Here is a 16,518-nt window from a genome sequence, read left to right as displayed (position 1 = left end):
ATCCCCACCGTCAAACATGGAGGTGGAAACATTATGCTTTGGAGGTGTTTTTCTGCTAAGGGGACAGGAAAACTTCACCGCATCAAAGGGACGATGGACAGGGCCATGTACCGTCAAATCTTGGGTGAGAACCTCCTTCCCTCAGCCAGGACATTGAAAATGGGTCGTGGATGGTTATTCCAGCATGACAATGACCCAAAACACACGGCCAAAGCAACAAAGGAGTGGCTCAAGAAGAAGCACATTAAGGTCCTGGAGTGGCCTAGCCAGTCTCCAGACCTTAATCTCATAGAAAATCTGTGGAGGGAGCTGAAGGTTCGAGTTGCCAAACGTCAGCCTTGAAACCTTACTTGGAGAAGATCTGCAAAGAGGAGTGGGACAAAATCCCTCCTGAGATGTGTGCAAACCTGGTTGCCAACTACTAGAAACGTCTGACCTCTGTGATTGCCCACAAGGGTTTTGCCACCAAGTACTAAGTGATGTTTTACAGAGGGGTCAAATACTTATTTCCCTCATTAAAATGCAAATCATTTTATAACATTTTTGACATGCGTTTTTCTGGATTTTTGTTGTTGTTATTCTGTCTCTCACTGTTCAAATAAACCTACTATTAAAATGATAGACTGATCATTTCTTTGTAAGTGGGCATACATACAAAATCAGCAGGGGATCAAATACTTTTTTCCCCCACTGTACAAGTATCAGGAAATCACAGTGAGTGTATGTAGTTCCTGCTCATAGAATCTCCCCATGTACCCGTGGTTTTGGGGTATTCATGGCTCCAGAAGCACCATCCCATGATTGACTGGGATGCTGGTTCTATCGTAGGTTGGACCCCGTTCTGCCATGTGCAGTGTCTTATGTCAGCACAGCCTGTCCCGGGACATCTTCCTGCAGGCTTGGGAGAAGCCCCAGATCTCTCTGCCATTCCCGCGGAGTACCTGGACCTCCAAGAGGTCTTCAACAAGGCCAGCACTACGTCTCTCCCTCTGTATCGACCCTATGACTGCGCCATTGACCTTCTCCAGGGCACTACACTACCTCAGGAGCGGCTTACTCCCTGTCATGTCCGGAAACCAAGGCTATGGAGGAGTATATTGAGAACTCTCTCGCTGCAGGGAATGTTCGTCCATCTGCCTCTCCCGCCAGCGCAGGGTTCTTCTTTGTGGAGAAGAAGAACAAAACCCTGCGCCTGTGTATCGACTACCGGTTAAAAACCGTTACCCTCTACCAGTCATCTCATCGGCTTTCGAACCTCTTAAGGGAGCGACCATCTTCTCTAAGTGTGTGCAACGCCAGGGTTGTGGGTTCGATTCCCACGGGGGGCCAGTACAAAAAAAATCTGGATAAGAGCGACTGCTAAATTACTAAAATGTAAATGTAAAATGTAAGTTGGACCTTCGGAATGCCTACCATCTGGATACGGGAAAGAGGCGAGTGAAAGACAGCCTTTACTTATGAAACATTTCCGGGATCTTTTATTTCAGTTCATGAAACATGGGACCAACACTTTACATGTTGCGTTTGTATTTTTGTTCAGTGGAGTAGAAAGCCTTCCCATAAGAGTGGAGACTGTTATAGCAACAAAGGGGGGGACCAACTCTATATTAAAGCCCATGATTTTGGAATGAGATGTTCGATGAGCAGGTGTTCACATACTTTTGGTCATGTAGTGTATCTAACAGTTTAGCAATTTAGTAGGTAAGAAATTAGGAAAATAACACTGAAAGCAGAGCAGAGAGAAGGTAACAAAAACAGAAGACTAATTAGATTTGAGGAGATCAAAAGGAAATAGACTCTTTTTGAGAAAGCAGGAAGGAAAGCTAATAAAAGATTGTGTGGGGCGACTAACGCACCGATCTCCGTCGCTCTCGTGGACGAGTCATTAGCTACTAGTCCTTGGAAATAGATTGATAAAAACTAAATTATCGATTCAAAGTCAACATTACACCAAATAATTATTGGAGAACATATCTATTATAAAATCATATTTACAACATCACAAGGACATGATTACAGTAATGGGAATGGTTACCTGCGTTAGGGTCAGCTAAGGTCACCAACACCTGTAGACCTCCTCGTACGATGAAGCTAACGTTGTTCTCATTGAAGGCCTGCTTAATGGCAGGGATACGCTGTGGAAAAAATATAAAACACAACCATAAAATTCACACAATTCAATTTCTACTAATATGAATGAGTCCAACAATGCCAATTAGTTAGGTAGTGTGTGTGTTTGATAGTGTACCTTATCCACAAATACACTCCTCTTAGCAGGCTTGCTCTCTGGTGGGAGAATGTACAGCTCGGCTGTGGTGGGCAGGCCCGGTTTCACCATGGTTACCAGGGACTCCTGAGGGATACCTGTGATCTGGGGGTCAAAGGTCATGGTCCGAAACGACATCTTCAACTTATGTGACATGTATCCTATATTTTTACGACCATGTTTCTACGACATGAGCATTTTTTTTTATTCAGGTAGTCCCTTCATCGCCAAATGTTTTCTCCCATTTCATAACTATACTGAACGTGCCTGTCATGTCTATATCGAATTGAATAATTTAACCAAACATATTGAGGCCAATGCAGATGCTATCATTATGTATCCTAAGGAATAGACTGGTCCTGTTATGTTATAGCATCAGGTCATGTATGAGGTGAGTACAGTAGACCCACCTTGGCCAGAATCCTGGTGACCACCTGACCCACGTCCTCCCTCCACTCTGGGATGTTGGGGTTGAGGAGGTCCAGGTTACTGCTGAAGGCCAGAGGGATGACCTGGAAAAGGTCTGGGATTGGACAGAACACACAGGAAGTCGGCAGCATTTTGGGTTACTGCATTCAGATGAACAAAAATCTCAATTTGAATTATACCCTATCCATTTCTATCGTTAAGATGATTTAGAATAAGTCAACAGTTTCTCACAATCCTACATTCACTTATTTTGCAGTATGTTGTTTCTGTATCATCAGTTCTCTAGGGGTAAGATAATACAGTACAGTTCTGCTCAGTTAGCACTCTCTCATGAATAAATTAAACTCATCTAGATTTGTTAAGATGACATCATTATCAGTGACAAAGTTACACAACAGCAACACATGAGGTCATGGAAAACACCAGGGACACAGTTACACAACAGCAACACATGAGGTCATGGAAAACACCAGGGACACAGTTACACAACAGCAACACATGAGGTCATGGAAAACACCAGGGACACAGTTACACAACAGCAACACATGAGGTCATGGAAAACACCAGGGACACAGTTACACAACAGCAACACATGAGGTCATGGAAAACACCAGAGACACAACCAAACAACTAGAGCTATATCATCTATAATAAAACTATTGCCTCATACGATAACATCATAAATAGTTGATGTACAGCACACAAATATTCATCAGGACTGCAATGTCCCCTCTCTCTTACCGTAGATGCGGACTGTCTTGGTGTCCTGCACCATGGAGCGTCCATTAGAGGCCTGGACAGTGACAGACACCTCTCCTTCCTCAGGGAACCGCGTTATCAGACTATTCTCCAGGGACAGCTTGGGCTGCATAGAGACACACAATGAATGTTTTAATTCATCAATTCACCAAATCATTTATAAACACTCAACATTAGCTTTAGCACTGTTAGCATCACAAAAAGACAGTGGTTGCAAATGGCTCAGATCACCTTTTGAACATTAGTTTCCATAAATCTGCATTTGAAGTGTATTACCTGTGGGTTGTGTGTGTGTCAGTATGAATTAATGGTAGGTTGTGCCTGTGTGTTTGTGCGTGTGTCAGTGTCAGAGGAAGCTGGTGGGAGGAGCTATAGGAGGAAGGGCTCACTGTAATGGCTGAGTTGGATTGATGGAACGGAGTCAAACATGTGGTTTCTATATGTTTGATGTGTTTGACTCCTTTCCATTTATTCCATTCCAGCCATTACAATGAGCCCATCCTCCTTAAGCTCATCCCACCAGCCTCCTCTGGTCAGTATACATTACCTGTAGGTTGTCTCCTATCCACCAGTAGAAGACAGTCAGGTTGGCCTCTGAAGGAAGCACCACAGCTGTCAGGTTGACTTCCTGGTTAACCCCGGCAATGGGAACTACTTCCAGGTGAACTTCCTGTAGAGGGGCTGAAACCTGGATGTACATGGTGGCCTGGTCGTGTCCGGCCATGTTCTCGGCCTTGACGGTGACACGGTAGACCCCCAGCTGTTCGTAGCGGTGCTGGATGGGCTCGTCTGTCACCGTCAGGTTCTGGTAGATGGCCCTCACCCCGTCACCCAGGTCCACCTGGTACTTAGTGTTGCTGGTGTCACCCTGGGTGAGGGAGGAGGTACAGGAGGAGAACATCACTGAATTGGGCTGATAAATGGGATAAACGAATGCTCCATTTTTCACGTCAAACTCATTCCACAGAGGGCCGAGTCTCTGCATATTTTAGCTGGACTTGATTGATGAATTAAGGTCACTGATTAGTAAGGAACTCCCTTCACCTGGTTGTCGAGGCCTTAATTGAAAGGAAAAACCAAAAACCACAGCCCTATATACTACGAATGTAGTTTGAGGCAATAGCGAAGTAACTTTGGTCAACTCTGAGTTCAAGTTGTGATAACCAGTACCATGAGAGTGCCTCACCTTTTAGCCAGGTAAATTTCTATGGCAACGAACCCTTCAGATTTAACCTGCTCCAGTGCAGGCCAACTCAGAGTTAACCTGAATTAAGTGTCTGAGCTGCGAGTTGAGGACCAATGAAATCAGATTCCCTCCCTCTCGCAAAAAGATTGCTTTATCATCCGCTTAATTTGAGGAAGACAACTGAATAAACATTTTATTAATATTATGGATTTTAAACATTTATGTACATATAAGTGTCTTATATCGGCTGAAAGCTTAAATTCTCATTAATCTAGTTGCACTGTCCGATTTACAGTAGCTATTACAGAGAAAACATGCCATGCGATTGTTTGAGGACGGCACCCCACATCAAAATATTTTTCCACCGGCACAGGTTTCATACATTCACAAATAACGATTAAATATTCACTTACTTTTTGAAAATCTTCCTCTGATTTGTCATCCAAACGGTCCCAGCTATAACATGTAGTATTGTTTTGTTAGATGAAATCCTTCTTTATATCCCTAAAAGTCTGTTTTGTTGGCGCCATCGATTTGAGTAATCCACTCATTCAACATGCAGAGAAAGGAATCCGAAAATCTACACCTAAACTTTGTTTCAACAAGTCAAAATACATTTCTATTTACTCCTTAGATACCCTAAAATGTAATCAAACTATAATATTTCTTACGGAAAGAAGTATGTTCAATAGGAAACCGATTTTAGCAGGTGTGTAACGTCTTCATAGCGCACGCAAACACGAATTTCCAAGACTGTGTCCTTCTGCTAAAACTGATATTTCGTATTCTTTTTTGAAGTTACAAGCCTGAAACCTTGAACATAGACTGATAACACCCTGTGGAAGCCATAGGAATTGCATCCAGGGAGCTAATTTTTAATATGACCTTACTCTTGCATTTCTAAGAGGATGGTCTCTCTCCAAAAAAAATGTCAGTTGTTTTTTCTTTGGATTTTCTCCTACCATATCTATTGTGTCAAATTATCCTACATTATTTTAACATTTCTACAAACTTGAACGTGTTTTCTTTCCAATGGTACCAATTATATGCATATCCTGGCTTCAGGGACTGAGCTACAGGCAGTTTACTTGGGCATGTCATTCAGACAGGAAGTGGAGAAAAAAGGGGCCTAGCCCTAAGAGGTAAAAAAAAATAGTAATACCTATCACATTACACATTTAACTTGCATTCGGAAAACAGGGGTTATTTCTGAGCTAGCTATTATCACAATCACACAGACAAAGACACAAAAACACATGGTTTTTTGAGACTCCCTACACTGCTCAAAATTTTGATTTAAGTAATCCGTACCTGTTCCTGGTGGACGATGAAGGTGATGTCATCACCAGGCGCCACAGCCAGCATCTGCCCCTTTATACCCAGCTGGAGGCCTCTGGGAGGCAGCAGAGGACAGGTGTGCTGCTTGGCGCTCTGCTGCTTGTTCACTCCCCCCTCACACATGTTGGACACAACCTTCCTGTACCTGCAACACAGCACAGGACCGTACCAATGTCAGAAAACAGGGGGACTTGTGATGGGTCAGGTGTAGTTTACGTAAGGCAGAGAGACTGGAGTACTAAAATAATAATGATGAATTTTTAATGAGATGAGGTAGGGAGAGGAAGAGTGGTGAGAGGCAGCATGTGCGTGTTTGTGTGTATATGTGTGTTTGTGCATTCTATTATCCCTCACCCTGTGCTGGACTCGAAGTCGTGTCCCAGATGGCAGTCGTCAGGTGGCGAGTCTGGGTCGTGCCAGAAGTCAGCAAAGCATCTATCTCCCTCGGTCTTCAGGCTCGGGGCACGCTCAAACCCATAGTCACTAAACACAGAGGAAGAGGAGAACGTTACCCCCTAGGCACTGATCTACGATAATTTTTTGTGTTTCTCCCACTAATGGTTAAGGTTAGGATTGGAAGAGGGGAAAACATATCAGTGCCTAAGGGTAAGTTCCATCTAGTGTGCAGACAAAGGGCAACGTCAAAGAGCAAATACAGTTCATGACCTCAATGATCGATAGACACCAACAACAAAGACGCCAACAGGCTTCACATAATAGGATCAATATCAATCGTCTAGAGTCTACAAACAGCATTGATTGATTCTGTTTGTTGTGAATCAATCAAGCTTAGGGTCAGTGTCATTCTTATCATCTTATTCAAGAACAGTGTTGTAAATTAAAGAGGATCCTCATTGAAAATGCTTGTATTGGATTTTCAATTCATCTCCTGAATACAAAAGGAATCAAACCCTAACCCTGACAGTGACCCTTATAATTTATTTATCAAGTCTTTATCTGAAGTATATACTATTGCATTAGAGTGTTCTGGTTTTGCTGTGGTCTCACCAGTTGAAGTCTTTCTCGGAGCACTGGCAGGTCTTGGTAGTGAGGGCGGAGGTGTAGCTCTTCCCCTTGATGCAGAATGCGGTGTCCTTCCTCTTCCTGAAACTCCTCTCCTGACCCATGATGCACTTCTCTCCCTGATGCGGGCCGAAAGTATACATTAGCTGATTGTAAAAGTGTAGGATAAACGCAAGATATTTACAAAGACATGGGAATGTGTGTGTGTTGGGTACCTTCAGGTCAGTGAGTTTCCAGGAGTCGTAGTCGGCCTCGGTACACTGTCTGGGGAATGACTGTCTGAAGTCCACCTTGACAAGCTCCCAGTCTGACCGGTAACTGATGTGACCAAACACCCTGCAGAGAGATATAAGGGGAAGAGAGATACATTTATATTGTCACATGCACAGTGAAGTGCAGTAATCAATATCAAAATAGTATAACAAAAAATTATAATAATAATGATATATAAATAAATATATATACACTACCGGTGAAAAGTTTTAGAACACCTACTCATTCAAGGGTTTTTCTTTATTTTTACTATTTTCTACATTGTAGAATAATAGTGAAGGCATCAGAACTATGAAATAACACATATGGAATCCTGTAGTAACCAAAAAAGTGTTAAACAAATCTAAATGTATGTCATATTTGAGATTCTTCAAATAGCCACCTTTTGCCTTGATGACAGCTTTGCACTATAATAAGCAAAGAGAAACAACAGTCCATCATTACTTTAAGACATAAAGGTCAGTCAATACGGAACATTTTAAGAACTTTTAACGTTTTTTCAAGTGCAGTTGCAAAAACCATCAAGCGCTATGATGAAACTGGCTCTCATGAGGACCGCCACAGGAATGGCGGTGCGCTGTTTGTGTTTCTAGTTTTGTTCATTTATTTATTAAATGTACTCACTCACTGAACTTGCTTCCTAACTCTCAGAGTACATCGTTACACAAAGAAACCACTACTAAAGGGCACCAATAAGAAGAGACGTGCCTTACAACAGGCCTACAAGCCCTCAGTCCAGCGTCTCTCAGCCTATTGCGGACAGTCTGAGCACTGATGGAGGGATTGTGTGTTCCTGGTGTAACTCGGGCAGTTGTTGTTGCCATCATGTACCTGTCCTGCAGGTGTGATGTTCGGATGTACCGATCCTATGCAGGTGTTGTTACACGTGGTTTGCCAATGCGAGGACGATCAGCTGTCCGTCCTGTCTCCCTGTAGCACTGTCTTAGGCGTCTCACAGACATGTCACGAGCTTAGGCGTCTGCAGTCCTGATGCCTCCTTGCAGCATGCCTAAGGCACGTTCACGCAGATGAGCAGGGACCCTGGGCATCTTTCTTTTGGTGTTTCTCCAGAGTCAGTAGAAAGGCCTCTTTAGTGTCCTAAATTTTCATAACTGTGACCTTAATTGCCTACCGTCTGTAAGCTGTTAGTGTCTTAATGACCGTTCCACAGGTGCATGTTCATTCATTGTTTATGGGTCATTGAACAAGCATGGGAAACAGTGTTTAACCCCTTTACAATGAAGATCTGTGAAGTTATTTGAATTTTTACGAATTATCTTTGAAAGACAGTGTCCTGAAAAAGGGCTGTTTCTTTTTTTGCTGAGTTTACATGTTAACAGGGCTGGTAAATGAGTGGAAGCAGGAACATATAAATACTTATCGTTATATACTAGTGATAATATACTGTATACATGTAAAGAGGAGAATTAGTGACTAGTAGCAGGATAAAATAGATAGGTACTAATTGTAATGGCAATCAATAATCAATGAACAGCAGCGTAGTGGTAGTAATAAATCAAATCAATAATCATTTTAGCAGCAGCGTAGGTGTGAGGGGAGAAGTAGTTGTTAGCCATTTAACAGTCTTATGGCCAGGGGATTGAAGCTGTTCAGGAGTCTGTTGGTCTGAGCCTTGATTCACCGGTACCGTCTGCAGGATGGGAGCATAGAGAGCAGCGGTTCTCCATGTCTCGGGTGGTTGGAGTCTTTGACAATTTTTCTCAGACACTCCTGACATGTACGTCCTGGATGGCTAGGAACTCAATCCAAGTGATTCGCTGGGCCGTCCGCACCACCCTCTTTCGGTCTGACTGTCTGCCCTGTCTGTTCTGCACTCATCCATCTGCCCACCCTTCCACCCACCCGTACATCCAACCATTTCCACATTTATCCACATAGGCGGCTGCGTTTAGACAGGCAACCCAATTCTAATATTTTTTCCACTCATTTAAGTACTTTGACCAATCACATCAGACATGTTCACATCAGATTGTTTTCAGAACTGATTTGATTGGTCAAAAGACAAATTAATAAAAAAATAAGCAGAACATGGATGCATGTCTAAACGCAGCCACAGAGCTCCAACTCCTATTCCATGAGGTGCGACTCCTGAACCATATCCTCTGGTCCCTGGTCATGTGACATGGTTGAACCAATCCCCTCTTTTGGGAACAGAGCAGTCTGACAGTAGCTTCGTGACATGTCTGTGGTCTCTACTTATCAACACTTCCCTAATGAGCAGGGATCCACTTGAGTGCTCCTGGACCATTCTATAGTCCATACTTTGTACATTTACGTCATTTAGCAGACGCTCTTATCCAGAGCGACTTACAGTAGTGAATGCATACATTTCATACAATTTCATTTTTATTTATTTTTTCTGTGCTGGTCCCCCGTGGGAATCGAACCCACAACCCTGGTGTTGCAAACACCATGCTCTACCAACAGAGCTACAGGGAAGGCTACATCAAAGACCCAGATGTCCCTTTTATTAAGATGGCCTAAAAAGCCATTGACTGCTCTGCACAAAAGATTGTCCTAAATGGTCTCTTTAAAGAGGCTCAAAAGCATTCATAAGAGCATTGTATGATATGCGTTATTGTATATGTCCACTAGATGGCATTATATCATTATGAAAAAATGAGGAAGTAACATTTTTTTACTTATGTATTAAAATGTAGCATTTTGAGCACTTATTTTCATAGACCGTCTGTGAGAGCATGCTCTTTTGGGAACAGATTGATGGGAAAATATGTCAGCAGCCCTGACATCTGTTCCGTTACGTATGCAACAATTCACCCCATTCTAATAGGCTGCAACTGTGAACTCATATCTTGATCACAGATGCTGTTGTTTTATCCCCCTCTCTCACTCCCAATCTCTCTTTATCCATGATTGTATTTCTATTGAATATGGCGCTTTTAAATGTGAGAGCAATCACAAGTAAAACCTTTCTCGTGAATGACCTCGTTACTGAGCTCAAAGTTGATTGCATGTTTCTCACTGAAACATGGCTGTCATCAGACTGTACTGCCGCTCTTATTGAAGCCTCCTCCCAGATTACAAGTTGTCATCCTCTATCAGAAAAGGGAAAAAGGGTGGGGGGACAGCCTCTATTTTTACTAAAGCTTTCAGATGTAAGGACATTTTGTTTGGCGACTTTGGGTCTTTTGAGCATCATGCTATATTGTTTAAATGTTACCCACCAGTGCTGGCCATAACCCTGTATAGGCCACCGAAGCACTGCCCCACTTTCTTTACTGTATCATCTGAACTATTGTCTAGGGCAGGGCTTTCTCCTATAGAGTTCATTTTTATGGAATGGTCTGCCTACCCATTTGAGAGACGCAGACTCAGTCTCAACCTTTAAGTCTTTATTGAAGACTCATCTCTTCAGTAGGTCCTATGATTGAGTGTAGTCTGGCCAAGGAGTGTGAAGGTGAACGGAAAGGCTCTGGAGCAACGAACCACCCTTGCCTGGCCGGTTCCCATCTCTCCACTGGGATTCTCTGCCTCTAACCCTATTACAGGGGCTGAGTCACTTTCTTACAGGTGCTCTTCCATGCTGTCCCTAGGAGGGGTGCGTCACTTGAGTGGGTTGAGTCACTGACGTGGTCTTCCTGTCTGGGTTGGCGCCCCCCCCTTGGGTTGTGCCGTGGCGGAGATCTTTGTGGGCTATACTCCGCCTTGTCTCAGGATGGTAAGTTGGTGGTTGAAAATATCCCTCTAGTGGTTGAAGATATCCCTCTAGTGGTGTGGGGGCTGTGCGTTGGCAAAGTGGGTGGGGTTATATCCTGCCTGTTTGGCCCTGTCCGGGGGTATCATCGGATGCGGCCATAGTGTCTCCTGACCCCTCCTGTCTCAGCCTCCAGTATTTATGCTGCAGTAGTTTATGTGTCAGGGGGCTAGGGTCAGTCTGTTATATCTGGAGTATTTCTCCTGTCTTATCCGGTGTCCTGTGTGAATTTAAGTATGCTCTCTCTAATTCTCTCTTTCTTTCTTTCTCCCTCTCGGAGGACCTGAGCCCTAGGACCATGCCTCAGGACTACCTGGCATGATGACTCCTTGCTGTCCCCAGTCCACCTGGCCGTGCTGCTGCTCCAGTTTCAACTGTTCTGCCTGCGGCTATGGAACCCTTGCCTGTTCACCGGACGTGCTACCTGTCCCAGACCTGCTGTTTTAAACTCTCTAGAGACAGCAGGAGCGGTAGAGGTGCTGACCTGTTGCACCCTCGACAACTACTGGGATTATTATTATTTGACCCTGCTGATTTATGAACATTTGAACATCTTGGCCATGTTCTGTTATAATCTCCACCCAGCACAGCCAGAAGAGGACTGGCCACCCCTCATAGCCTGGTTCCTCTCAAGGTTTCTTCCTAGGTTTTGGCCTTTCTAGGGAGTTTTTCCTAGCCACCATGCTTCTACACCTGCATTGTTGCTGTTTGGGGTTTTAGGCTGGGTTTCTGTACAGCACCCTGAGATATCAGCTGATCTAAGAAGGGCTATATAAATAAATTTGATATTGTCCTTGAGAACTATGATAAAATCATTGTGTTGTGTGATTTTAATATTCATGTTGACAAAGAGACTGACTCCAAGGCCATTGAATTTATGAATCTTTTGAGCTCTATGGACTTTATCCAACAGGTTACTGGGCCCACCCATACTCTGGACCTGGTTATTATCAAGGGGCTTTCTATTGACATATCCTCTATTGTTGATGTTGCTTTATCTGATCACCACTGGGGATTTTTTACTACCTTGTTGCCCATAGCACAGGGTAATACTGAACACATGATTAAGAAATGCTATTTTACCTCTGAAGTTGCTACAGATTTTATTGAGTGTATGAACAATATTCCATCACCTATTCTGCCTACCTCGTGTGATGATTTAGTTGATCATACTTTAATAGCAAATGAATGGCAACCATTGATGCCATAGCTCTAGTAAGGTTGAAAAAGGCCACATCCAAACAGAGAGCCCGTTAGATGAGTGAGGAAACGAATCAATTAAAGAGAAATTGCAGAATGGCAGAGTGGAAGTGGAGGAAGTCAAAGTTGCAGGTCCATTATGATATTCTGAGAGAGCAACTTGGCATATATAACAAGGCAATTAGAAATGCCAGACGAGCTCATTTGACCTTGATCACTATTCATCAGAATCATTTGAGAGTGCTCTTCTCAACCATTGATGGCCCCTGCAAACCTATGTGAACTTTCCTCCACATCTAAATGTGATGAGTTTGCGACATATTTCAGAGACTAGATAGCAAACATTAGGCTGGGTATCAGTCAAGCAAGACCTGATGAGAAGTTTGATGATATGTGCTCTAGCCTACCACGCAAAAGCACTATGGATTTATTTTCCTTGGTTGACACAGACATGCTTCTTCAAAACAGTTTTTAATTGCATATCTGAAGAATTACAAGCTATTCTTAATCACTCACTTTTCCCATTGCACTAAAAACTGCTATGGTGAAACCCCTTTCGTGTCACGACAGTGACGGATGGTGGCGCCCCTCCTCGGCTGGGCGGAGCTCGGCGGTCGTCGTCGCCGGCCTACTAGCTACCATCGATCCCTTTTTGTTTCACTTTCTGTTGGTTAGGTCTAGGTAGGCACGCACCTGTTTTGGGTTAGTCATTAGTGGGGGGGGGGTTATTTCGTTTAGCGTAGGATGTATGTGTTTGTGCGTGATTGTGTTTCTTGTCCGGGTTTTGTGCTATAGGAACGTGTACTAGTTTTTCCCTCTGCCTGTGGTTTGTTTTCATTGTGTACACCACCGCAGAATAATTTAAGGGCTGCGCCCCTATATTTTTGGTGACCACATCCAGTTGTCTTGAATAAAGAAGTGTGGTCAAGAACTCTCTGTCTCCTGCGCCTGACTCTACCTCTCCTGTTGTTTTTTCGAGCCAGCAGGTGACATTTTGAAGAAAAGTCATCTAGATTCCTCAGATCTTAGCAATTTTCGGCCAATCTCCAACCTTCCATTCTTAAGAACAATTCTGGAGAAATTGGTGTTCAAACAGCTAAATTATTTTTGAAGTACCAACTGTATTCGTGCCCACCACAGCACACAGCACAGAGACAGCTTTAGTTAAAGTGGTAAATTATCTTAGAGCCAACACAGATGCCAAACATCTTAGATTTAAATGCTGCTATCAACACTGTTGACCATGATGTCCTTCTGGAAAGACTGAAGAGGTGGGTTGGCCTCTCCGGTCCAGTTCTAAATTGGTTTTGGACCTATTTAACCGGTGAAGAATTTTTATCACCTTTGGTGAACATAACTCAGGGAAAATACATATCTTATGTGGCACTCCACAGGGTTCGATTTTGGGTCTGGTACTGTTCAGTTTATATACTGTATTTTACCCCTTGGCAGCGTTATCAGATAGTACAGCATTGATTTTCACTCCTATGCAGACCATACACAACTTTACATTTCTGTGTCACCAGAGGATTTTAGCTCTATGGATAAATTATTAGACTGTATTAGTGATTTAAATAGTTGGAACTTCCTCCAGCTAAATCAAGACCGGGGTACGTATTGTTGGAACCAAAGCACAGAGAGAGAATCTAGCCGCACATTTTAATTCAAGGGCAATAAAGACAAAACACCAAGTAAAAAACCTAGGTGTTACTTTAGATTCTGAACAAAATTTCATATCGCACATTAGGAATGTGACCAAAATAGCTTTGTACCACCTGAGGAACATTGCCAAGATGCTGACGTTTCTCTCTCAGGCTGATACAGAGAGACTCATCCATGATTTTATTACAAGCAGGCTTGACTACTGTAATGCCCTCCTGTCTGGTCTACCCAAGAAACCCATTGTTCACTTGCAAAACACACAGAATGCTGCAGCATGGGTACTGACCAAGACCAGATGAAGAGCACACATTACACCAGTTTAAAGGTCTCTGCACTGGCTGCCTGTGAGTTTTAGATTATTCCATTGGTTTTTAAATCAATCCACGATTTTGCACTACAATACATGTCAGATCTGCTTTTAAGTTATGTACCCAGTAGGTCCCTCAGGTCCTCTGGCACTGGCACTGACTTTTTAGCTATTCCAAAACCTAGGACCAAGCCTTTAGTTATTATGCACCCAGCCCCTGGAATAGCCTGCCGGAGAACCTGAGGGGGGCCGAAACTGTGGACATATTTAAAATAGATCTTAAAACCCATATTTTTAGCTTTGCTTTTCCTTAGGCTGCTTTTTTAGTTGTTCAGTGTGTCATTCTTTAGTTTTTTAAAATCTTTTGTTGTGTAGTAAATATTTCAGTTTTTATTTTCATTGATTTTCATTCGTTTTTTTCCCCCTGTAAAGCAAATTGCATTGCATTCCATGTCTAAAATGTGCTGAATAAATAAAGCTCGATTTGATTTGATATGTCTCGTCCTGCTCCTTATCACTCTAACTTGATATTTTTCTTTCTTTCTCTTTCTTTCTTTCTTTCTTTCTTTCTTTCTTTCTTTCTTTCTTTCTTTCTTTCTTTCTTTCTTTCTTTCTTTCTTTCTTTCTTTCTCACTTTCTTTCTCACTATCTCTCTCCCTTTGTCCACCCCTCTCCCTCTTTCTCTCCCTCCCTCTCAAACATGTGAATCACATATGTTGCAAGTCCTTTAAAATAATGTGTCCAGTCACAGTTTTAACCTCCCAAGGCTCTTGTCATTAGTATGTGGAAAGGCCTCTCCCCCTTCCAGCCTGTCCTTGGTGCTACAGTAAGTCACTGTTCAAAGACGAGACGAGAGTCCTCCACCATCAAAAAAATCGAAGTCAGGGCTGGAAAATACACCAGGGCAATCGTGGTTGGCCATCAGTTGTCCTCTACCTGTCTCACTCCTCGCCATATCTCACAGGAGGCAGATGGCGTGTGTGTGTGGGGTGTGTGTCCGTGTGTGTGCATGTGTGTGTCTGCGTGTGTCGGTCTTCCGTGACGACCCGAATCAGACCCATGGCCGCAACTCGGCGCAGGAGAAAATTGTTGTCCTGTTAGCTCATGATTCTGTCCTCTCACGACACCCCCATCCACTACCCGCATTTCTGCTCAAATGAAACCCAGGTCTTATCGCCCCACTGGGGCCAAAACTTTGACTTGATGTGCCTCTACAATTACTCCATCTAATTCACTGAAGATGATTAGATTAAGGGAGAGAGGGAGAGAAATGGAGAGAGAGTGGAAGGGAGAGAGAGAGAGAGGTAGAGAGAGAGAGGGAGAGATAGGGGTTTAGGGAACGAGAGAGAGAGAGAGCGAGAGAGTGAGGTAGAGAGCAACATAAAAAGTGAGAAGTACAGAAGAAAACACTAGGCTAATCAATCCCTTAAGAGGAAGTGCAGCAGAAAATCACAGGGGAAATGGCCGTGTCCTTAACTAATGGAGAGTGCATTGGGGAGATGAGAAAACCCTGCTGAAGAGGCAGCTGCTCCATATTCCTTACTAAGCCCCTTATTGGAGAACAGAGGAGCCAGGAGAGCAGGGTAGAACTGTGAGGTAAGCAGCATGAGGTGTCACTGAGACTGCAGGATCAATTCTCACTCTCCTGGGTGAATCATTGCTTGGCCATCTCATCTGAATAATAGGCTCAAGCCAATCAGACCCCTTAGTGTTGAATTAATAGTGTTAAGAAACCAATCAATGACTTGTTACAAGTTGAGAGAGTTCTATTGAACCAATGGCAGAGCGTTGGAGAAGAGGTTCCCTTGAAATAGGGCCTATTACCATACTACAAAGCTCATCATTCCCTTCCCAAAATGTACAGCTTCATTGAGGATTCTGGAAGATTCCACGGTACACTTACGTCATGACCAGTGTCTCATCTCCCGGTTCGCTCAGAAGTCCATCAACGAAAACCGAGGTGCTGGTGAAGTTGTGGATGGTCCAGGTCCTTCCCTCATCGATACTGAACCTAAGGAGAAAAAACATTAACACAATTACAACAACTCTATGGAAGTCTATGGGTTATTTTCAACAGGCGGCCATCTTGGAAGAGGCATTCATATGAGCTTTCTTATTGGTAGTACTCTTCCTAACTAGAGAGAGATAATGTTTTGTTTTTTTACAGTTTTTTTCAGCAGAACGTTGTACAAATGGCAGCAATATGCTGAATTGTGTATACGACTTACTTTTCAATATAATGTCAATGCAAACTAAAATACAATAAACAACAGATATAGGCAAAAAATTCTGATCATCGTGAGCTGTTCAGTAGGCGAACCATGGCTGGGATGGCACTG

At 43.2% G+C, this 16,518-nt stretch overlaps 1 protein-coding gene across 6 annotated transcripts in view; it reads right to left on the bottom strand.

Moving 5' to 3' along the window:
* LOC106577493 (VPS10 domain-containing receptor SorCS2) overlaps positions 1 to 16,518 on the bottom strand; it is a 343,959-nt gene that overhangs the window by 8,192 nt on the left and 319,249 nt on the right. For 4 of the 6 annotated variants that reach the window (XM_014155530.3, XM_014155527.3, XM_014155529.3 and 1 more), the window contains exons 14-24: positions 16,083 to 16,190; positions 7,217 to 7,337; positions 6,987 to 7,120; positions 6,333 to 6,461; positions 5,952 to 6,123; positions 4,002 to 4,322; positions 3,437 to 3,560; positions 2,677 to 2,789; positions 2,249 to 2,371; positions 2,036 to 2,135; positions 1,857 to 1,898 (exon numbers count right to left, since the gene is read on the bottom strand). In XM_014155530.3, the coding sequence (XP_014011005.1) occupies positions 1,857 to 1,898; positions 2,036 to 2,135; positions 2,249 to 2,371; positions 2,677 to 2,789; positions 3,437 to 3,560; positions 4,002 to 4,322; positions 5,952 to 6,123; positions 6,333 to 6,461; positions 6,987 to 7,120; positions 7,217 to 7,337; positions 16,083 to 16,190 (1,487 nt within the window). The remainder of the gene's footprint in view (positions 1 to 1,856; positions 1,899 to 2,035; positions 2,136 to 2,248; positions 2,372 to 2,676; positions 2,790 to 3,436; positions 3,561 to 4,001; positions 4,323 to 5,951; positions 6,124 to 6,332; positions 6,462 to 6,986; positions 7,121 to 7,216; positions 7,338 to 16,082; positions 16,191 to 16,518) is intronic. The other 2 variants (XM_014155531.3, XM_014155533.3) reach the window with 1 other exon arrangement.

The sequence above is a fragment of the Salmo salar genome, chromosome 18 (genome assembly GCF_965601325.2).
Source record: "Salmo salar chromosome 18, fSalSal1, whole genome shotgun sequence".
In the NCBI taxonomy this organism is placed as follows: Eukaryota; Metazoa; Chordata; class Actinopteri; order Salmoniformes; family Salmonidae; genus Salmo; species Salmo salar.
Note: the sequence above shows the minus strand (reverse complement) of the source record. Positions and strands in the feature narration are given on the sequence as shown.